A 24,467-nucleotide genomic window follows, 5' to 3' on the forward strand; every position below is an offset into this window, starting at 1 on the left:
TCCCACCCAAAAGTTGCCAAGGATATGCGTCCTGTTGAGTCTGAAAGTACCTACTGGCATCAGGGACATAAAAATCCCTTAAAATGTGTCATTTTCAAAGCATATTCATGCTGTGTCACTGGGTCAGCACAACAGCAGTTCATGAAGCTGTTTCTTCTACACGGAGGGGAGGCAGCTTCTTCAACGGCTCCCAGTGACCCCTAGGCCCTGGTACTCATGCCCTTATAAGACCTGCTCCCACTGAGTTGGGGCGGGGGGCGGGGGATGGACTCGGTGACTTGCTTCCAGTTTAGCGTTGCAGAAGTGAAGTGAGGGGAGGCCAGTTCTGAGAGCAGGTTACAAAGTCTGTGCCTTCCCTCCTGCTCACATGCTTACTCGTTCACTCAGACAAAGCCGGCTGACAAGGGAGCTGACCTACAGAGAGGCCCGTGGAGCAATGAATGAGGGTGGCCTCCTGCCAAAACAGTGAAGAACTAAGCCCTCGGTCCAACAAGCGCAAGGAGCCAAGTCCTGCCAACAACACTGATTTTATCTGGAAGTGGATCCGCCCCCAGTTGAACCCTAGGTGTTGGCAGCCTGCGAGACACCATGGGCCACAGGACCCAGCAAGGCTGCACCCAGAGTCTTGGCCCAGAGACCCCGTGAGATACCACCTTCTATTGTCAGAAGCCACTAAGTGTGGGGTAATCTGCTATGCAGCAACACATGATACACTACCGCAACATTACTACGGATGCTCTAGGAGCTTTTCAACACCCCATTCACCACACCTAAACTCCCAGGTCCTAGTGGTTAAAGAGCATGGACTTGGGGGCCATATCACCTGGGGTCCAGTCCCAGCTCCACCATTCTCCAGCAAGGTGAACTTGAGGAGACTGCTGAGCCTCTCTACACCTCAATTTTATCCTCTGTCAAATGCCAGTCATACTGGTACCTACCTTGTTGGCTTACGATAAGAATTAGTGAGTTTATGCAAATCATTTAGAACAGCATCTGGCACGCAATAAGCATCATTAAATGTTACCTATCATTACATTATTGCTGTTCCAGCAGCTACTAGTACCTCTGCTACCGCTAACGACCCTGATCACAAACTTCTCGTACTACTATTACAGAATTATTATAATGGAATCTACAGCTCTTTGCTCTTTATAAGGCATAAAACACTGGGGTAGATCAGGGTAAAGGGGAGCCTCATTTCTTTTTTTTTTTTTTTTGATTTAAATTCAGTGCCTCATTTCTTTTAAAAACAAAAAAGATGAGTCATATTCCAAAGTTGCCCATGATCTGAGCACAGTTTTTTCCAATCAAGCCAAATGATGTGAAAAACCTTTACAAATGCCAAGGAACCATCCCAATACCAAAACAGGTCCAGATGGGACAAAGTCATCTGCATTTTTAAAGCTCTCTGGGTAATTCTGATGATCAGCCAGGTTTAAGAGTTACTGAACACAGTGATGTGTGGAACACAGGGTTCCCAGGCTTCCCAGAATGGAAAGTTGTGGTTCTCTGAGTAAAAGAGCAAATGGTAAAACAAGATAGTGACAAAATTTTAAAAATCTGACACTATCGAATAGTGGTGAGGACGTGGAGGAACGGTGGGGCTGAGATTAGTACAAGCACTGCGGGGAGAGAAGCGGATGACCTCTGGTAGAGGTAAAGATGTGTATGTCGCCAGTCCAGCCAACCCGACCTCTGGACATACTCCACAGAGAAACATCAGCATGACGTCTAACGGAGGCCAGGACAAGACATGCAGGGCAGTGCTGCTTCTAACGGCAAACACGGGGCAACTATCTAAATGGGTATCAACAGGGAACTCCAGTAAACTGAAGGAAGGGACGTATATCCGTACAATGTAACGCTCTAACATGGCTAAAAGTAATGAAGTAGCATTAAGTGTATGAACATAAAGTTCTTTTAAATGTTAAGAACAGGAAGTGAGATAATGATACAATGCTACTTATACAAAGAATAAAAATACGCAAAACCGTAATACACATTTATCCCCAAACGTATCTGATATTAATATTTGAAAATTCCTTAAAAGTTACGAACTTCCTATAGGAATGGAAAGGAAGCACATCCAGGAGGGGCAGATGGGCCTTCAACTGAATGCACAATGTTTTATTTCTTTAAAAAAATATTTAAACTGCAATACCTACAAAAATAGGGATGAATCTCACAAATATAAATTGAGCAAATGAACTCAAACATGAAAATCTACTGCATGATTTCTCTTATATAAGGAGAAAATCTCAAAAAGAGATTAATCAGTGGTAGAAATTGGGAGAGTGGTTCTATCCCTGTTGGGAGAGGGATATAGGTGACCAGCAAGGAGCACAAGGGAGTTGCTGGGGTAACGAAGGTTGGGATTCTGATCCTTGCTCTGGATGCTGGTCACATGGGTGTGCCGTGTAAAACACTTGAGCTGCACACTTAGGATGTTTGCACTGTTCGCTGTGGACGTTGTATTTCAACAAGTTTCAAAATATATAAAAACAAAATTTGAAATAAATGTGACAAAATGATGATGCTGAGTGATCACCATATTTTTTTCCAATAATTTTTATAATTGTACAAATGAAAAACCTTTTAAAATATTGAATTACAACAAGGGGGCCAAGACTACTCAATGAAGAAACAACAGTCTCTCCAACAAATGGTGCTGGAACAACTGTATATACACATGCAAAAGAATGAAGTTGAATCCCTACCTCACACCATATACAAAAATGAACCCAAGATGCGTCATTGACTTAAAGAGCTAAAACTACAAAACTCCTAAAATATAGGGGTAAATTTTCATGACCTTGGATTTAATGATAAATTCTTGGATATGAAAGGGTATTATGCTAAGCGAAATAAGTCAATCAGAGAAAGACAAGTATCATATAATCTTACTGATATGAGGAATTCGAGAAACAAGACAGAGGACCATAGGGGAAGGGAGGAAAAAATGAAACAAGATGAAACCAGAGAGGCAGACAAACCATAAGAGACTCTTAATCTCAGGAAACAAACTGAGGGTTGCTGGAGTGGTGGGGGGTGGGAGGGATGGGGAGGCTGGGTGATGGACATTGGGGAGGGTATGTGCCATGGTGAGCGCTGTGAATTGTGTAAGACTGATGAACCACAGACCTGTACCTCTGAAACAAATAACACATTATATGTTTAAAAAAAAATAATAAGATAGTAGGAAGGGAAAAATGAAGGGGGGTAAATTGGAGGGGGAGACAAACCATGACAAACGATGGACTCTGAGAAACAAACTGAGGGTTCTAGAGGGGAGGGGGGTAGGGGGATGGGTTAGCCTGGTGATGGGTATTAAGGAGGGCACGTATTGCATGGAGCACTGGGTGTTATACGCAAACAATGAATCATGGAACACTATAACAAAAACTAATGATGTAATGTATGGTGACTAACATAACATAATAAAATAAAATGAAATAAAAATTTAAAAAATAGATTACTAAAATAAAAAAAATTCTTGGATATGACACCTAAGTCAAGTGCAACAAAAGAAAAAATAAATTGGGCTTCAGCAAAATTAGTGACTTCTGTGATCAAAGGAATTTTATCAAGAAAATGAAAAGACAACCTACAAAATAAGAGAAAATATTTGCATATCAACTCTCTGATAATATCCAGACTACATAAAGAACTCTTACAACTGAACAACAAAAAGACAAACAACCAAATTAAAAGGTGGGCAAAGGAGTTGAATACACATTTCTTCATGGAAGATATAAAATTGGCCAATAGGCACACAAAAAGATAGTCAACGGGGCGCCTGGGTGGCTCAGTCGTTAAGCGGCTGCCTTCAGCTCAGGTCATGATCCCAGGGTGCTGGGATCAAGCCCCACATCGGGCTCCCTGCTCGGCGGGAAGCCTGCTTCTCCCTCTCCCGCTCCCCCTGCTTGTGTTCCCTCTCTTGCTGTGTCTCTCTGTGTCAAATAAAATCTTAAAAAAAAAAAAAAAAAAGAGTCAACATCATCAGTCATTAAGTTAATACAAATCACAACCACAATGAAATATCACTTCTCAACTGCAAAAATGGCTATAACCAAAAAAATGAAAAAGGAAAATAAAAAGTGTTGGTGAGGATGTGGAGAAATTGGAAGCTTCCTACGTTGCCAGTGGGAATGTAAAATGGTGCAGCATTACAGAAAACCATTTGGAGGTTCCTCATAAAGATAAAAGGATTACCCAGCAAGTGTGTAATGGACCCAGGATGACCCAGCAATTCCATTCCTAGGTCTATAGCCAAAAGAATTAAAAACAGGTATTCAAATCCCTGTACGTGAGTGCTCATAGCAGCACTATTCACAATAGCCAAAAGGTGGAAACAACCCAAATGTCTATGAACAGATGAATAGATAAGCAATCGCTTAGCCATATAAAGGAATGGAGTTCTGGTTCATGCTACAACCTGGATGAACCCTGATAACATTATGCTAAATGAAAGACGTCAGACCCAAAAGGTCATGTGTCATAGGATTCCAGTTATATGAACTATCCAGAATCAGTAAATTTCTAGAGACAGAAGCAGATTGGTGATTCCTGGGACTAGAATGAAGGGGGGAATGGGGAGTCGCTATTTAATGGGTATTAGGGTTCCTTTTGGGGTGACGAAAATGTTTTGCAACTTGACAGAAGTGGTAGTTGCAGGGGGCCTGGGTAGCTCAGTCAGTTAAGTGTCTGACTCTTGATTTCGGCTCAGAGTCATGAGATCAAGGCCCGCACTGGGCTCCGCACTGGGTGAGGAGCCTGCTTAAGATTCTCTCTCTCCCTCTCCTTTCACCCCACCCCCCAGGGCATCTGCATGGTCTCTCCTAAAAAAAAAAAAAGAAGAAGAAGAAGCGACGGGTGCACAACACTGTGAATATACTAAATGCCACTGAATTACACACTTTAAAATGGTTTGCTTATGTGAATTTCACCTCAGCAGATAGATGTTTAAACAAAAGTGTACACAATGAGAAAGGTATTGTTATCAAGAAATGCCCAGTCCTTGGGGCACGTGGGTGGCTCAGTCGTTAAGCGTCTGCCTTCTGCTCAGGTCATGTTCCCGGGGTCCTGGGATCGAGCCCTGCATCGGGCTCCCTGCTCCGCAGGAAGCCTGCTTCTCCCTCTCCTACTCCCTCTGCTTGTGTTCCCTCTCTCTCCGCCAAATAAATAAATAAAATCTTTAAAAAAAAAAAAAAGAAAGAAAGAAAGAAATGCCCAGTTCACGTACTTTAGGCCTTTCCCTCTAGAACTAGGTTAACCAGAAGCTGATCAGCTATCTGAGGTCTTGTCTAATTGATGGACTGATAATATTCTTTCCGTTCAGGCAATTCTATTCTCTTGTTAGTTTGGACAATCGACATCAGAAAAAAGAGGGTAATAAACAGTTAAGAAAGAATGTTGAGGTTACGGGGACCCATGCAGGAGACTTAAGTTTTTAATCATGTTAAGTCCTAGAGAAGGTAACTCACCCTCACGATGATGCCCATGCGCTTGCTTTCATAGGTGAAAGGGAATATCTGTAAGATGGTGAAGTTCAGGATCTGGTCGCCAGGGGTCCTCAGCTGCATGGAAGACTGGTCTCGGCCCACCAGGGTTAAGCCCACGCTTTCGGTCCACTGTACCAGGGCCACCTAAACGTGACACAGGGTCAAAGGTCAGATACACCGCCGAGGGTCCCGGTTCAGAGGTCAAGCAAACGAACACCAAGGGGGAAGGGGCTGCGGCGACCGGCAAAGCGCAAGCTGCCCCTGTGTCCCTGGGGAAGGCTGGGTCGGCCGGTGACAGCATCGGTTCCTCGGGGCCTGCAGGCGCTGCCACCCGCCCAGCCGCCCTCCACGCGGCACAACTCACCTTCTCTCCCAGGTCCCCAGGCAGGCTGCATGCCTGAGCCGGGCAGAGAGCGCGCGCAGGGTCGAAAGGGACCCCTTCTGGAGGATTCGCACCGAGCCCACAGCAGCAGGAGCAGAGGAGGACGCGGTGCAGGGCGGCGCTCGGCCTCCACGCTCTCCTCTAAGCCTCGCGAACACCCAGCCAGGCAGGTGTCCACAGCGGGTCTCAACCAGGCAGCTCTGCCCCCTAGGGGACATGCAGCCATGAGTGGGGACAGCTCCGGCTGTCAAAACCGGAGAATGGGTGTGCTCCTCGCACCTCCTGGCCTCCGCCCGTGAGGTGCTGCTACACCTCCCAGAACGCAGGGGACAGCACCCCCCGCCCCCAGACGGCAGGACCGCCGAGGGTGAGATCACTGGTCCACGCAGAGGAGGACGCAGGTGCGGGGGGAGGTTACTAACTCACCGCGCCAGGTGATGCTGCTGGGCAGTGGCGCGGCCAGGCCAGGCGGCCACCCGGGTTTACTCGGCGCCCAAGCCCACCCACCGCGCACTGCCCTTCCTGGAGGCGCGGCTTCTGTCGCCGCCTGGAACCTTCTGTCGGGGGGGGGGTTGCAAACTGCAAGACAGGGGCCAGACCGGCTGCGCAAGTCAGTGAAGAGGGCGGGGGGGAGCGCGTGCCAAGGGGAGCCGCGGCACACCCACAGCGGGCGGCGACCCCCGGTCGCGCTGAAGGACGCTGCCCCAAGGCAATGCGGCCCAGGAGCGCCAGAGCGTCCAGCCTCTCAAGAAAAACGAGATCTGGGCCTGTCCCTGAGGTCTCCTTTTAGATGTAAACAATGGGCGTTTTTAAAAGCCTGTGAAGAAAATAAACCCCCGTCCACAAAAGAATCTGGCTGAGTGTCCGGGAAGTACGAGCGGAAAAGGAAAGCAAAGGTGGGGTCAGAGAGGGGGGCCGGGGCGGGGTGGGACAGCTGCGAGTCCTCACCCCCGCCACTGCCCAGGAAGGAGACCCGAGTAAGTGTGAAGAGCCCACAGCGCCCCCCAAGGGACACGGCCTACACGACAGGGCCAGCCCGCTCGCGCATCAGCCCGCTGAGCTAAGGACCAACTCCGCCTGACGCGAGAGGCAAGCGTGGCGGGCTGCTCTCGGCTGCTCTCGGCTACTGTCGGCTGCTCTCGGCTGCTCTCGGCTACTGTCGGCTACCGTCGGCTGTTCTCGGCTACCGTCGGCTGCTCTCGGCTACCGTCGGCTGCTCTCGGCTACCGTCGGCTGCTCTCGGCTACCGCCGGCTGGCAGCGGCGACAGGCTGACGTGGAATCTCATCCTGGATCTAACTGACCAAGTATAAAGCCCCAGGGAAACGCCAATCCCAGGTCATCCGGGTGCCCGGCCGCAGAGCACCGGGGCCAAAGCTGGGCGGTGCATGCGCACTGGCGCATCCTCAGGGGTGCCTGACCGCAGTCAGGCATCCATCCCTGACATCCCCCCCACTGTCACTGCTAGAAACTTCACAGGATGTGCAGCAGGCCGAATAATGGCCCCCAAAGATGCCCACATTCCAATCCCCGGACGTGTGAATATGTCACCTCACGGGGCAAAGTGGGCTTGGCAGGGGGTGATGAAGATGAAGGACCTGGCACTGGGAGACCGTCCCGGATTATCCAGGTGGACCCCATGTAATCACAGGAGTCCTCAAAAGGCAGAACGCTCCCGGCGGTGGCCCGGGAGAAAACCGCGGGCAAAAGGAGGGTCAGAGCGATGAGACGGTGTTGGTTCTGAAGGTGGAGGAAGGGACATACACCGAGCAATGGGGGCAGCGTCTCGGAGCTGGGAAAGGCAAGGCAACAGAGCCACCCCTGGGGCGTCCGGGAGGAACACGGCGCGCCCTGCCGACACCCTCATCACAGTTCAGTGAGCCCGACCTCACCTACCCCGCTGGAACACATCGTGCTGTTTCAAAACAGCAGATTTGGAGCAACTGGCGACAGCAGCGATAGGAAACGCATCCAAGAGGCTCCCGATTTTAATGCCAAACAAGCTGCCATTTTATTCTGATCCAAACCCAAGAGCATGGGGTCTAAAAAAAGAAAAAGCACCCTTCCCCCCCCCCCTTTTTTTTCCTAGAAAATTCAATCTTTAGGGAAAGAAACGGAGGCAGGTTTTAGGAGAGAGCAGACCTGGGGAGTGACAGAGTGTGACAGAGAAAGGGGCGCATGGAAGGTGTCAGTTCTGAGATGTTTTATTATCTTTAAGCCCAGAGTGGGGGACAGAGGTGCCCATTAATGCTCATCTGTAACTGTCTGCAGTATTTCACGGGGTCCCTGTGGGGGCTGGAGGCAGTGAGAGTCACTCTCCCAGGGAATCAGATGCCCACACTTCTACTTCATTGGGGTGCTTCCTGAGCTCCCCCTTCTGCTACCAAGGGACTCTGCACAAGCAGACACCCGCTGCTCCTCGGTTCTGTTTCCAGAACACCGAGGCTCTCCTGGGCTGCCCTGCTTTACCCTGAAGCAGTGGGGAGGATGAAACCAGGGTTCCAGCCCAGCTCTGCCACCTACCCGCACTCCCTCCAGCCTCTGCAAAGTGCGGGGCTCCAGGTGGCTTATTTTCCATTTCTGTTCCAGCTCTAAACATTCTGTGCATCCATCCTTAGTGGGCTATGCTCAGATACCTAACTAGGTTTCTGCGGTGGACACAAATTGAATTTACACTAACAAGAGGCTTGTCTTCAAGAATGGGAAACTCTACCCTGTTTTAATGATGTCGAAACAAGTCAACCAGGATTTACAGGAAAGGAAGGTACTGTCACACTGACCTCCCCCTCCAAAGAAACAGGCCAATCAAGTAATGATTGTTTTCGGGTCTTTTTGCTATTAGCCTACATCAGTCTTTGGAAACCTATTCATTAACTCGTTTAATTCAACGGCTCTTTCAATAGCGTCTGTCTTATCTGATAACAATCCTCTCTCAAAGTCCAAAATGAACAAATCACTGAAGATGGGTATACACAAAATACTCCCATCTGTACATAAAATGGGCACTGGGTGCCACATGTGATGAGCCATACTACTATCTTCTACTTTTATCCTTCTGCACTACTGAAATATTTTTATCATGTACATGCACTTTTTATTTATTTTAATTAAGTAAACTCATATCCCAACACAAGATATTACAAATACGTAAGGACACACAAGCTGAGAAAGCTTGACTAAGTTTACACCTTTACACACCACTTTATAGTAACAAAGAAAAATTCTTCTCTGGAGGTCTTCAACCATAATTGTTAGTGAAAGGGGTTTTTCCATTCTTGTTTTCAAGCTGCAGTGACTTCACCCCTTAAAAACCTCTTTCATTGTTCTAAAAAGACGTAAAAAGTGGGTGGTACTGGGCTTCAAGGAAACACATTAATTACCCCAAAACCTGCTCCTCACATCAATCATCAATCCAGGAAGAATGTGGAACTCCAGACCTGGAAGCAGCTTCCAAGCCTATGAGGCAGTTCTGGCCTTGGCCAGCCCAGCCCCCATGCCAGGGACCCAAGGGGCCGTATTGGGGGAACAGTTGGTCTTTAAATCTGAAATGACAAACAGTGACATATGCTGATGGATGAATTACACCTGTAGGCAAACGCCTTCTAACTGCACTTTGTTCTGCAGCGAACCTCTCAATGGAGTGAAGGAACCAGCCACCACCATGCTTGCTGCCCCCCACCCTGGGTCCAACTTCCTCATCAAAACCCCTCTGGTCTCCTTGGGGACAGACGCCCCCAAGACATGAGAGCCCTGTGGTGGAAGTAGAGTCAGGAGTGGGGAGGGTCTCTGATTCTCACCTTCCCCTCTCTGGCCCATGTTAACTTAAGTCAGCGTTAATTTGGAGCTGCTTTCTAATAGAAATCCCTGAGATTCTACTGAGAAGAGACTGGTTTGGAACTGGGGTGCTCCCTGACCCTTCTCAATTGCAGCAGGGACAGACATTTCAGGGGTCAGGAGAAACAACTGCATTTCTTCCCAAAACAAGATGATAAAAAATGAGGCTACTTCTTTCTTATCCTGGCAGGTCCGAGCTTCCGTTCAAGAGAATCATCCCTTATCACCCAATCAGAAAGGATTTGGGGGTTTTGAGTCTCACTATCCTTAACAGCCAGAAGTGGGGTCGCTGGGGCTTCGGATCAGAATATCCAGAAGTCAGAGCAGAAGCAGAAAAAGAAACCCTGTTACGGTTGAATGAATGAATGAATGAATGAACAAATAAATTAACTCAATCAAATGAAAACCGAGAAGGGGTGGAGGGTGGGGAGCTGGGGTCCTGAGTCGCCTGTGTGCTCTGGTTCGGGTCAGGAAATCAAAAGGACAGGCTGCTACGCCCCCTCCCTAAAATGCCCATCTGAAGAATTCACGCCAGAACAATCCATGAAAGGGCTTTTTCATCATTTGTGGGTCAGCAATAAACCACCTGTGACAAGTTTTAATAATTTTCCCTTTGTACCTGGGAATGTGTGCTTGGGAAAGATGCCAGGTCAGGCTAACGAGCCTTGATTTCTTGTCAGAAGCAGGATATGCAGTAATCGTAAGAGCACGCGTGAATCTGTTATCTTTGGTGGCATTCAAGAAGATCAACACTCGGGCTCACAAAGACTGGCCAGTCCGCCCTAATCCAGCCTTTCAAGGCTATGAATGCATCCACAGACCGAAGTATTCTTTACTTAATGAGGAAACTGATTCACTAAGGCACCACTGGGGGCTGGACAGGGAGCAGATAGGAGGAGGGCGGGCCCCACAGGGGCAGGGGTAAACTGAGGCAGCAGCCACCCAGCTCGGCTAACCACTGCCCAGTAGAAACTGGGCCCACCATTTCCAGATGTGATCTTCCTCAAGAAAAGCTGATTCTTAGATAACATTAAGTGATCTTTAAAATACTGCTGATTATTAAACACACACACACACACACACACACACACACACACACACACACACACACACAGCACGGAGCAAACAAAACACGGCCGGTTTTGCTTAAGAACCTGTGGGCAAGATGGTGGAATAAAAGGCCACTCCCTGATCCAAGTTTCTTTGATCCATTACTTGAAATTCAGCCGCCTCCTATCACTGAATCAGACGAAAATTAGTATCTGAAAAGAATGACGTCATCTCCATAAAAACGTAGCCCTTTAGAAATGACTATTCCCTTAAGTCCATTCTGGGCTTAACCCTAATAAGAAACAGGACAGAACTTTTGCATCTCTGGCCCACGGAGCAGCTGATACCAAGGATGGCTCATTTGATAGTTTCCTCCGGTGTCCCTGAAACACAGCACCCCCTCTCTTCCGAGCAACCAAAATTCTATTTCAAGATTCTTAACCCCGTGGTTAATAAATAACATTGATGGAGGAGGGTTTTCTCCTTGAGTTCCTGACCTCTGTTCTCTGAACTCAACCTGGAGCCGAGGACCGGCAGCGAGATGGTAAAGCCCCACGCACCTCCTAAATCTCACTCCTGCGCGCTCTGGTCTGAATGCGGTCATTGTCCGCGTGCCTGGAGCGCAGGTACAAGGAGGCATTTTGGGGGAGCGCACACCCCTGAGAGAGGAACATGGCCCCGGAGGGGAAAACCACGGGGCCTCACAAGGACTGAGCTTGCAGGACCCCCGGAAAGCCACACGCTTGCCCTTCCCTGGTGGGTCTCAGCCTCACTCTCTGCAACAGAGTTAGGAAGATGCAGAATGAGACAACTGGGACCTTTTGCATACACACTCGGAGATGTGCAGATTTAATCCATCAGGCCATCCGTCAGGACGTTAAACTGAGGACAGCCAGGAGTGGGAGGCAGGATAAATCATCTGTGCTGTACCTAAGCAGGAGAAAAGAGTGTAGCCACTAAATATCCTACCACAGATGCTACTGGACGGGGATGAGACAATGTATTACCAAGTGGACACATCAAGGTGGAATGTGGAATGACGCCAAACATTTTAATTCTATGTAGAGAAGAGAGATGGGAAGGGAAAATACTCAAATTTTTTTTCTGTAATTGTTTACTTTTTCTTTTGTTTTTTAAAGATTTATTTATTTACTTGAGAGAAAGAGGGAGCACGCACGGTGGGGAGGGGCAGGGGGACAAGGAGAGACTCTCAAGCAGACTCCACACCGAGCACACAGCCCAACATGGGGCTTGATCTCAGAACCCGGAGCTCACGACCTGAGCTGAAACCAAAAGTCAGATGCTTAACAGATGGGGCCACCCAGGCGCCCCTGCTTCCTTTTTCTATAACAAGCTTGTGTTACTCTTATAATTGGGGGAGGAACTAAAAATAAAATCCGCTTCTAGGTGAGCTGTAGCTTCACTCCCCTTTTCCATCTCCCAGCACAGTGACCGGAACACAGGAACGCCCTCCTGCCACTAGGCCATTGGGGAGAGACCTGTGCACACAGCTCTTTGCTTATCTCTCGTCCGTCTGTAAGGGGGACTGTTTCAAGGTTACTGGAGACTCGAGGAGCAACACACCGTCATTCGTTTTCCTTTCCAAGGACAGGATCTTGGAGAGATGGGTAGTGAAGGCAAGACACTCCATGGGAAGGCTTCTGCGGTCTGCTAGAAGGTTTCTTAGCTCCAAGCATGGAAGCCGCCCAAAATGAGAAAGAGGCAAGGAACCAAAAAGCATGCTTCACTGAGCCTAGGAGGCCAAGAGCCCCTGAATGTGAGCTCAGAAGAGTTAAGAATAACCAGACACTCGGCAGGTCACGCAGTATCAGCCCTAAGCTCCCACCACAGGTGCACAGCCCTCACTGTCCTTCGTGAGCGACAAGGCACGTTCCAGCCCTCTTCCCATGGGTAGAGAAGCAGTACTGCTGAGTCATGTGATCAGCCCCCGGCCGGAGGCTGCCTCGTTTTAATCCTGCCAGCCACGTGGCCTTGCGGGTACCCCTTAGCCAACCTACGCCTCATCTGCAAAACAGGCACAATCACAGTAATTGGGTTGTAAGGGCTGCCCAGAGCACAGTGCCCGGCACGGAGAACAGGTGTTCAGCAGCTGTCAGCTCACCAATGCTTTGCCTAAAATCACTCCGCGAAGGAACCCTCGTGCACTGCTGGTGGGAGTGCAGGCTGGTGCGGCCACTATGGAAAACAGTATGAAGGCTCCTCAAAAAGTTAAAAATGGGGGCACCCGGTTGGCTCGGTCAGGAAAGCATGCAACTCTTGATCTTGGATCTTGGAGTCTGAGCCCTACGCTGGGCACCGAGATTACTTAAAAAAATAAAAATAAAAATAGGGCGCCTGGGTGGCTCAGTCAGTTGAGCCTTTACCTTCGGCTCAGGTCATGATCTCAGAGTCCTGAGATCAAGGCCTGCATCTGGCTCCTTGCTCAACGGGGAGCCTGCTTCTCCCTCTCCCTCTCCCTCTGCCTGCCGCTGCCCCTGCTTGTGCTCGCTTGCTCTCTCTTCCTGTCAAATAAATAAAATCTTTAAAAAATAAATAAATAAAAATAAAAACCAGAGAGTATTATGCTAGGCAAAATAAGTCAGAGAAAAAAAATATCGTATGATTTCATTCATATGTGAAATTTAAGAAACAAAAGAGATGAACATAGGGGAAGGGAAGGAAAAATAAAATAAGATGAAAACAGAGAGAAAGACAAACCATAAGAGATTCTTAACTCCAGGAAACAAACTGAGGGTGGCTGCACCAGAGGGGGTGGGGAAAGGGAACTGGGTGATGGGCATTAAGGAGGGCACTTGATGGAATGAGCATTGGGTATTACATGCAACTGATAAATCACTAAATTCTACCTCTGAAACTAATAATACACTATATGTTAATTAAATTGAATTTAAGTAAAAAAAATTTTTTAATAAAATAAAATAAAAAGTTAAAAACAGAACTACCCTACGATCCAGTAACCACACTACTGGGTACTTACCCAAAAAATAAAACAACAAAGGGATACATGCATCCCTATGTTTATAGCAGTATTATTTACTACAGCCAAATTATGGAAGCAGCCCAAGTATCCATCGATAGATGCATAGACAAAGGGGAAGTGATACACACACATACACACACACACAATGGAATATTAACTCAGCCATAAGAAAGAATGCAATCTTGCCATTTGCAACGACATGGATGGAGCTAGAGTGTATGATGCTAAGTGAAATAAGTCAGTCAGAGAAAGACAAATAGCATATGATTTCACTCCTGTGTGGAGTTTTAAAAAAACAAATGAGCAAGAGGACAAAAAGAGAGATAAGCCAAGAAACAGACTCTTACTATAGAGAACACACTGATGGTCCCCAGAGGGGAGGTAGGTGGGGGGGTGGGGGAAACATGATGGGGATGAAGGAGGGCACTTGTCAGGAGTACTGGGTGATGTATGGAATCACTATGTTGTACGCCTGAAATTAATATTCACTGTCTGTTAACTGTACTGGAATGAAAAGAACATAAAATAAAAAATTTTTTAATTAAAAAAACTAAGTAATAAAAAGTCAGCATGTGGTAGTTAAACACAGCTGATAACTGCACTGGGGGAGTCAGGAGGCCAGTGTGATGCCCTCACCTTCCATTAAAATGGACAGGAGGGTCCTTAAATGCCATCGAGAGATTATGGGAACACACAGTACCTCAATATTTGAGTAAAACTCAGGCCTCTGCTGACATCACAACTCGGTGACGCTCCAGGTACTGACACGCTGCAAGCAAGGTGCAGAACTGAGTCTGTAATTTACAACTGCGCTTTTTACATTTTTTAAAATACGTTAATAATGGAGGGGCGAGAAAAATTCTAATTCATGCAAAGAATTATTTCTGCAAGGATACTCAGATACTGATAACAATGGGTGTCTCAGAGGAAGGGAGGGAGGAGGTCTGTGTAGAGAGGGCAAGAATGAAGGTCTCAGGGTAAGGAGACACGCGTCTCACCTAAGGCCGCCAGCATGGGGCGGCCTTGCAGAACAAACTATACGTGACCTAGAACTTGTAATTAATTGCTCTGAAATTAGTGAGCCATGGCCAAGGCATCAGAAAACTTTCAATCATATACACATCACACACACACACACACACACACAAGTCCACACATACACGTGCTCATAGGGCACATGTGAGCACATACACACGCGTGCCTACATACAAACACACACACTCATGCACACAGAAATCCTAGGAATATGACAACATAGGAGACTTGCTAAAGGATGTTACTGAACTCACTCCACGCTCCTTCCTTCCCTGGGCTACAGTATGATTCTGTACTATGAAACATGCAATTATGTTTCTACATATAGAAGCAGACGCTTGGGGGAAATCTATAGCAGAATATAAACAGTAATCTCTAGGTGGTGGATAAAATTAATGTTTATCCACTTCTTTTTCGAATCTACAATTTTATTTTTTCTGTAATGAGCACATTAGTACTTGTGATTTTAGAAGCCTAGAAAAGTTTTCTTCTATATGAAAGAATTCCTAGAAAAGACAAATAAATGAGTCCTAGGGCTGATTCGACCTGTTCTTAGGAGAGCACCTCCTTACCATTCATGCCAAGAAACAAATACATTAAAAATTGCATCCTGACCACCTCCGAGAGCTCTCCTCCCTCGCCCACTGTACCCGACTTCCAACGCTGCCAAACATCCGGGACAAGATGGAATGCTGTCGGGCTGAGCACTTAAGGAGCACCTCTCTCTCTGGCCAGATTACATCGATTTCATTTCCCCTGGGAGTTACCCTACGGGGGCAGGCAGGCCCCAGCGCCCCTCAGGCTGTAATCAATGGCTGAATAAAGACACTTCAAGGCTTTTTCCAAAGCAGAATGTACACAGGAAACAAATTTAGGAAATCCTGCTTTCTGTTACAGGAAATGAATCCTCCCCTGACTGGTAGAAATTATTCCGGCAAGTCCAAAGTAAAATGAATGCCGGTTTCTATGTGTATTCCAGACACTGACCTTGCATAGACCAGCAAGATTTTATTGATATAGAATTTCAAAGGTAGGAGTCTAGACCCAGCCAAGCCTAGGTGGAATCCTACAGGGATTTAGAAAACAGTACAGCCTTCTGAGAGATTTGGCTGGAAGTCGACGTAGCCTCCTTTCTGTCACACGGTGTATTTATATACACAGACTTGTATTTTGCAATACACATCTTTCGAAATAATTTGGAAGGCAGGTCAGTAAAATATTAACAGTGGTCACATCTTTAGTTAGCAGGAGTACAGTTTGCTTTTTCTTTCCTTATCTATATTTTCACATATTCTGCCATAAACATGAAATAACTGTGCAATGATAAATAAAGTTGTTGGGGGGGGGATACTAATAAGGTAACACTGACCTCTGTGAAGACACCGAGGACCAAAAGAAAATAACGTTTTTTTTCGATCACTACTCAGAATCTTAGAAAAACAAGACAAATCTGAATCTGAGTGCAATTAATGAACAAGAGCTGAGAAGCACAAAGCATTCCATGGAAGATTTACCCGCATGGAAAAACTCTGCCTAGCCCTAAAACAAATATATCAAAGTTCAGTGGGAACCAGGATTGGCGGACAGGCATTAAAGACCTCCCATGTGCGTGTCAATCAATAGCCAGTATTAGGAGCTCCCAGGTAGCAGTGCTGATCAGATCGTCCACATCTGAAACCTGTTCAAATTCTAGTCCCATCAAACACCCGTAAGCTACTGGTTCCCAGTGTGTAACTACCAAGAACCTGGGCCTTTCACACATCTCCCATCCAGGGATATTGTCTCCCATTTCCAAATGGAAAAGCGAGATCCAACAGACTAAATTCGGTGGAGAAACGATGACCCATCTGAAGCTTTCAGTTACTACAGCACAAGTCCGAATAAATGGGTTGGATTATCCACATCCATCCGCCCTCCCCCTTCTCACTCTCTGCACACAATGCCCATCTCAGAATTTGGCCAAGGTTACAACATTTTTCACCCCTAAAAATACAGGTTCAAATGTCAGTGGTCACAGATGGGCTGCGCTCAGAGTTGAGCTGTTCCACAAACACCAAGCTGACTGCAAGGAGTCAACTACCAGGGGCCACACTCCAGGGCCCTCAAGAAGGATAAAGAAGCTACTGGTCAGGGAAAGCCATGTCCACACATCCTTTCCTTTCGGAACTTTGGAAAAGGTTATCATTGCGGTATTCCCCCAAGCACCATCCAGCTCTGGCTCCCTGATACTCTCCAATTAGTCCAGACCTCTATGACACTACTTACCAGAGAAGCCCCCTCCCTCCTTCGTAAAATGAACAAAAAATAATTGGAAGCGCCTGTAACATTGGTGGAAGAATAAAATGGTTTAAAAATAATTCTGGAAATTACCTGATCATTTATACCACGAGCCTTAAAAATACTCCTTCAGTGTGACCCACAGGACTGACTGTCTGCTAAGGGGCTCATGACAACCCTCTTGTCACAGATACAGGGAGGTACAGAGAGATGCGGCCGCCCAGGTATGGAGCTGGCATCCCAAGACTCACATGCACAACGGTCTCACCCCTGCCGCCTCCCTGGGGACAGGAGCTGCTGTCTTGTTAAACGCTGACTCCCCAGTGCCCCGTCCATCGTAGGCACCCCAGAATGCCTACTGAATTAATGAGCCCAGTCACACCATTTCTAGAAATATTAGGTATAAGGATGCTCACTGCAAATGTGTATAAATGTTGTGCTAAACATGAGAGAGAACTTAAGTCCCTACGAGAGGAGAACGGTTAAAAATATTAGTGTGCATACATAAACAGTAATTATAAACAGCAGTCTTTTAAGGACATTCAAAAAATTTGGGAAACGGGCATGATGAAATATTAAGTTTAAAATGGAGAATACAGAACTTTATGTTAAAAATTCCTGTTTTTTAGGAAACAAATATATGAAAAGATATTGGAAGATCACACATCAAGAAGTTCTTGGTCGTGGGGCGCCTGGGTGGCTCAGTCGGTTAAGTGTCCAACTCTGGATTTCAGCTCAGGTCATGGTCTCAGGGTCATGAGATCGAGCCCTGCATCGGGCTCCCTGTTCAGTGGGGAGTCTGCTTCTCCCTCTCCCTCTGGCCCTCTCTGCTGCTCATGCTCTCTTGCACTCACACTCTCTCTTAAATAGATAAATAAAATCTTAAGTAAATAAATAAATAAATAAAATCTTAAAAAAAAAAAAAAGAATTCTTACTGGCTTCTGAAAAATAACTAAGTAAAATGACTAAGAGTTTGGGTTGTGACAACACACTCCCTGGGTTAGAACCCTGGCCCTGTCAGTCAGGGAACTGCTGTCATAAGATTAATTAGCAAGGGAGAATGGCACCTTTACCATGAAGAAACCTGGGGACACCACCGGATCCAAGTGACCTTAAGTTAGCATCTTGAAGAGCAGGACACACCAACAGCAGGTCTCCTTATAACACACACTGAGGACAGCGCCAAAGATGCAATAAACTGAGTCCTCACCGTAAAAAATGTCATCAGACCCAAACTGAGGCACGTTCTATAATGGCCTGTATCTTTCAAAAGCGTGAGAGCCATGAAAGTCAAGGAAAGCTGAGGAACCATTCCACATTAAAAGAGATAAGAGGTATGAGGGGCACCTGGGTGACTCAGTTGGTTAAGCTTCTGCCTTCAGCTCAGGTCATGATCTCAGGGTCCTGGGATCGAGCCCCACACCAGGCTCCCTGCTCAGCCTGCTTCTCCCTCTGCCCCTCCCCCTGACTGGTACTCTCATTCTCTCTCTAATAAATAAAATCTTAAAAAGAGAGAGAGAGACAAAAGTTATGGCAACTGAATGTAGTGTGCATTCCCAGGTTGGACTCTGATCTGGGGGGAGAAATATTCTTTTTTTTTTTTTTGGTCGAGATGTCAGTGGGACAATTGATGACATCTGCAGGGCAGATAATAGTACTGTATCAGTGTTAATTTCCTGTTTCTGATAAATGTCCTTGTTGTTTAGAAAATAAAAGTAAAAGAAGATCATGTCTGCAGCTGACTCTTCTAAGGTGAGGGAGAATGATAAAGCACAGGCAGAAAAAGGTTAACATTTGAGGAATCAGAGTGAAGTTTTGGTAATGGGGAATTCTTTGTACCAATTTTACAACTTTTAAGGATGAAATCGTTTCCAAGACAAAAAGTTAGAAAAAAATCCAGGTGACTTTAGGCTAAATATTTAAACTGCCTTTGATTTTTCTCTTCTGAAAATGGGGGTCATAATGGGGCCCCTTAGTTGCTAGAAAGATTAAATGAGATACAACATGGAAAGCACTTCAGATGGGATCTGATGGGCACCAAATGCTCAAGGAAAGTTACCTATTGTCATCTTTCAAGAATGAGATTACAATTGACCCAGTTTCTTCTTTATAGTTGTCTGAAATGTCCAAATGTTCTATACTGAAAAGTAATGGCTTTCATAATCAGAATACAAGTTTTCTGGAAGGGAAGGAGGGAGAAGGAAAAAAGACCAGAAAGTTACCAGCTTGGTGAACTACCCCTGTGTCTGAATCACACTCAAGTCAGGAAGATAAAGAAGATCCTATTTTCATGATGAGGGCATTCCCATCCCATGATACCCCGATACCCCGGGAGGGAGAACAATTAGGGGCTTGTTACAGAAAACCATAAAGGGCAACCATGCTAGGAGACCCTCTGTTCTTGAACATGTAATCAAAGGAGTCCTGGTTCTAGCAAGAGCATGTGCTTACACAGAAACAACAACTTTGAAAATATGTGGCTTATTGGGCTCGATCAAAACTAAACACTTTAGGGTTTCAAAGGACACCATCGCAAAAGTAAAAAGACAGCCTTCATAGTAGGAGAAAATACTTGCAAATCATATATCCCGTAAGAGACTTTAATCTAGAATGTATTAAAAAACTCTTTTAACTCAACAACAAAAAGACACATATTTAAAAGGGGGCAAAGGACACTGGAGAGAAGCACAAGCAGCCAGTGAGGGCATGAAAAGATCATCCTGAGCCATCAAGGAAAATGCAGATGAAAACCACTCCACACTCACTAGGATGGCCAGAGTCAAAAGGACTGCCAAGGAGTGGGCATGGAGAAGGACTGCCATGTGGGCAAAGGAGAAGAGAACCCGGAACCCTCATGCATCTCTGCTGGGGCTGTAAAAGGATGTGGCCACTTTAGGGAGCAGCATGGCGGTCTTGAGAAGCTCAAACATGGAGTTAACATAGGACCCAGCAATTCCACTCCTACAGATACACCAAGAGACATGAAGATATATGTCCACCCAAAAACCTGTGCACAAATGATCACAACAGCATTATCCATAACAGCAAAAAAAGAAAAGAAAGAAAGGAACAATCCAAATGTCCACTAACTGATCAATGGGTAAACAAAATGTAGTATTATCCATGCAATGGAATATTAGTCATCCATAAAAAGGCCTGGGGGTTGATACACGCCACTACGTGGATGAATCTGGAAAACCAATGCTAAGTCAAAACAGCCAGACACAAATGTCATATACTGTACATTTCCATTTGTATGAAATGTCCAGAATAGGCAAATCCAGAGAGACAATAAGGGGAGGGCAGAGGCTTGGGGGAGGGCAGGAGTCCAGGAAAATACAGGATGGAGTGCTTCCTTATTCAGGGTGGTGAAAATATTCTCAATCGATTGTGCTAATAGTTGCAGAACTCTGTGAATATACTAGAAACACTGAACTGTGTATGTTAAATGAGCCATTGTATAGTATGTGGACTATAACTTAATAAGGCTGGTATTTTTTAGAAAAGGGAAGGTGTGGGGCCCCTGGGTGGCTCAGATGGTTGGGCGTCTGCCTTCAGCTCAGGTCATGATCCCAGGGTCCTGGGATCGAGTCCCGCATCGGGCTCCTTGCTCAGCAGGGAGTCTGCTTCTCCCTCTCCCTCTGCCTGTTCTCTGTCTCTCTCACAAGTGAATAAATAAAATCTTAAAAAAAAAAAAAAAGAAAGAAAGAAAAGGGAAGGTGTGGTTTAAGTGAGACCTTGTGCCCTTATGAGCTGGCCATCTGAATCACAAACAAGATCTCTTTCTCCCTGCTTATTTGGGATATATCTGGAGTCCAAGAGTATTTGTTCTAGAGGGAAGCAAGTCTTGTGTGCATCTGAAAATGTGTTTCCCTGGCGGCACGGTATCCTCCTGGCTCACGTCTGCTGACAGGTGGTTCCCCTGGGGAACCCCACCTCCAGCACGTGGAAAACGGGCACAGCATCTCTCTGTGTGTCCAGCCACCTCTGCCTGGGATTTACCTCATCTGGGCTGGAGGCCTGGTACACGCGGCAGGAGTCTTCGTACTGCTTCTCGGCCTCAGCCTGGTCGGTCACACCATTGGACTCGTACACAGGAGTCACATTGTGGCAGAGCGCAATGGCCTTCACGGCCTCGTGCACACGGCTGCTCATGGTCCGCCGGACTTTGGTGGTGAGCGTGGGGCCCTTCTGAGCAGGTGGATCCTGGGATTGCTACAGGAGAAAGAAATGAACAAGGAAGATGACTGGAGACACAGAAGGGTCCAGAACGTGTGGAAGAACCACCATGTGGAGATACTGCTTTCCTTTCCATGGCGTTAATGCACAGCTCTTAGATACATCTACAGTGACACTGCAATAAACGGCATGTAATTTTTAGGGACCCAATCATTTATAATTGGCCAAAAAAAAAAAAACCCCAAATGCAAAACAGAGAAAAACACTACAATTCAGTGAATGTGGGTGATTCTACCTTTGAACACATGAATCTGTCCTCCTTTGGGTGGTGTCAGGGGCCTGCGCTGTAAGTGAGGCTGGCGCAGGAGGCCAGGGCTTCTTAAACTGGCACAACTGACACTTGGAGAGGATAATTCTCTGTTGCAGGGGCTGCCCTGCACTTAGTCTTCAGTAAAACGCAGATGCCCCCCTACCCCATGGTCAATGGGGCCTACCTGACCAGCCCCTGCCCACCTGTGTAGCCTCCCTTCATGCCATGTTCCTTCTCCTCTCTGCTCCAGCCACACTGGCCTTTCTGTTCTTTGAACACCACCAAGCTCCTTCCTGCCTCAGGGCCTTTGCAGCTGCCTTGCCCTCTGCCTGAAACATCATTCCCCAGAACTCCGCAGGGCTGGCTCACTCTGTCTCATCACTGAGGTCTCAATTTAAATATTACATACTCAGAGAGGCCCTCACCGAGGCCCCCAGCTCATGGTGCCCTGTGTGTCCCCCCACCAGAAATCATGCCCCCACACTGCAATGTGTGATGCTGTGTTCAGTCTAAAACGGGCTCGTTCACCTGAGGATTCTCCTGTTAAGCCATGAGAACAAAACTTGTCCGTGTGTGTTATTCATCACTGCAAGCCTAGTACCCAGGGCAGTGCCTGGCATACATCTACATTTGCTGAACAGATGAGCCAATTAACCACTCAGGATTCCTAAGGTGATGGTGGGGCATCCTCCCCTGACATGGCAGTTTTTTCTATTTCCAAGAAGAAATAAATATCAAATCGACCAACATTCCTTCCAGGTTTTAAATCACAGTTGTGGACAAAAGGAACCCCTTGCAATGGTCTTCCTCTACAGCCATCGGAGTCCCGGGAGTTAGAGATGTCTCTGGACTTACTGGGTGCGCATTCCATTAGAAACATAGTTGATCCAACAGAAGAGAAGTGACCCAATCCCGCAGAAGGAGTCGCGTTTTATACCCATGAACACATGGTTGCCCAAAACGGAGAACAGATGGGTCACAAGAAATAAGAAAATGACTTTCATTTAATTTTTTAATACTATTTTTAGCAGTGGCATTAGCCTCCCCAGTAATTAGACAATTACTAAATTATTCTGGTCATGCAGGCACACATACTGCTCAGGCTTCCTGCTCTGTTAACCTCTGGTGTCAAGAGGGCATGAGTTTCACTTCCAGGCCAAAGGGCACTGCATGGTTACGGTAATTAGAGCAATGAATCAGAACTACAGTTTAAATGAATCATTATTTGCCAAGTGCTTTTAATTATAAAGAATTTAACTCTAAAATTATAACAAGGACTAGAGATTTACAGAAAGGTTCTCTCCACTGGAAAGACTACATTCAGAACGTTCTCTCTGAGCTCTGTGATTTATGTTCTAGCCACGGCCACGTGTCTTCCTTTTGCCCACATTCTTCGCACCTGGACCAAATTATTATTTGACATTAGAGGCAATAACAAGACCTCTGACAACGTCATTGCTTTGGCCGGGAAGTTTCAGTAACAGTGGGTTTGAAGGAAAGGACAAGCGAAGGGCATCCTTTACAAACCTTTGATTTGTATAAACCATCTGATTTCACATCTCCAGAAATACTTCCACTAGTATTTCAAATGGGGGATAACACCGAGCTCTGGGGCTTTGTATTCCAGGGGAAACCAGCCAAGAGCAAGGTGAAGAGAGAAACACGGTAGCCACAGATTTCTTGCAAAGACCTCACTTCCAGACCAGGGAACCAGCTGACACCAAATCAGAACACGGGGGTGATTAACTTCAACCAGCACCATGGGCCACAGGTGTAATGTCTCCACGTTCATTTATTTCTCTCTCAAGTTAATACTTATTCCCCTTTCCAACCAAAGACGTTTCAGGGAGGAGGAATTAAAATCACAAATTCTGGGTGGCTCAGTTGGTTCAGCGACTGCCTTCGGCTCAGGTCAGGATCCTGGAGTCCCAGGATCGAGTCCCGCATCGGGCTCCCTGCTGCTCAGCAGGGAGTCTGCTTCTCCCTCTGACCCTCCCCCCGCCATGTGCGCGCGCTCTCTCTCTCTCTCTCTCTCATTCTCGCTCTCTCAAATAAATAAATAAAATAATCTTTTAAAAAAAAAGTTAAAAAAAAAAATCACAGATTCTGAAGCGCGTCTTTTAATTCTCAAAGGAAAGGCTCAGCCACACACCAAATGGCAATCCACATCCACCTTGAAGGTGCTGGTAATTACCAGGGGCTCGGCCAGCATCAGGAGGGCCCAGTCTTCAAACATCCTCACATTCCCCATATGGAAGAGTTTCACATCGTACAGTGTTTATCTGCAGCCTCCTCCCCACAGGCCTTGAACCTACGCACATTTCTCTTTACTTAAAAAAATACCAGGGGAAAACAAAAACAGATGTGGTATCCACAGAGGCAGGTTACAACTCTTTCTGCCCTGGGGAGAAACCACGGGTCCTCTTGTGGAGGGGGACAAAACCTCCACATGAGGTCAGAAGCTGGAAGAGGAAATCGAGGCCTTACAGACAAAGGCCCCCGACATGGGCCCTTGGGTGGCTACCTCACACCATATAACGCTTCAGGGTCGTTCTCCACGTCCAGCCAACATATGAGACACAGAGGTGAAAATGAACAACAGGCCTCCATGTCTCGCTAGCGATCCACGGCAGGGGCCCTTCCCAACAAGAACGCCAGTCTGTCTCAGAGGAAAGATTAATACAAAAATTGAACATTGATTCCCCACAAATACCTGTTTTCTTTCTAAAGGCAATTAAAACGTCGCCACTTAGGAGCGTTCATAATAATGGATACTGGGAATGGGTTGCAACTGGCAAAAATACATTTACATAAAAGAGGAAGAATTCCTGTTTCGAAAGCCTCACTTCACTCCCTCAAACAAAGCTCAAAGCTGATAGCTCATTAACCTCAAAGGAT

General features: G+C 46.5%; 1 protein-coding gene across 6 annotated transcripts in view; it reads right to left on the reverse strand.

The window, feature by feature from the left end:
- The window catches only part of ATP9A (ATPase phospholipid transporting 9A (putative)), a 131,944-nt gene that overhangs the window by 28,198 nt on the left and 79,279 nt on the right, over window positions 1-24,467 (reverse strand). For all 6 annotated transcript variants that reach the window (XR_003524936.2, XM_027624194.2, XM_027624193.2 and 3 more), the window contains exons 14-15: window positions 21,083-21,295; window positions 5,484-5,645 (exon numbers count right to left, since the gene is read on the reverse strand). Coding sequence is in view for 5 of the 6 variants with exons in the window: in XM_027624194.2 (XP_027479995.2) it covers window positions 5,484-5,645; window positions 21,083-21,295 (375 nt within the window). In the remaining variant the exon portion in view is untranslated. The remainder of the gene's footprint in view (window positions 1-5,483; window positions 5,646-21,082; window positions 21,296-24,467) is intronic.

Source organism: Zalophus californianus, chromosome 8 (assembly GCF_009762305.2).
Source record: "Zalophus californianus isolate mZalCal1 chromosome 8, mZalCal1.pri.v2, whole genome shotgun sequence".
In the NCBI taxonomy this organism is placed as follows: domain Eukaryota; kingdom Metazoa; phylum Chordata; class Mammalia; order Carnivora; family Otariidae; genus Zalophus; species Zalophus californianus.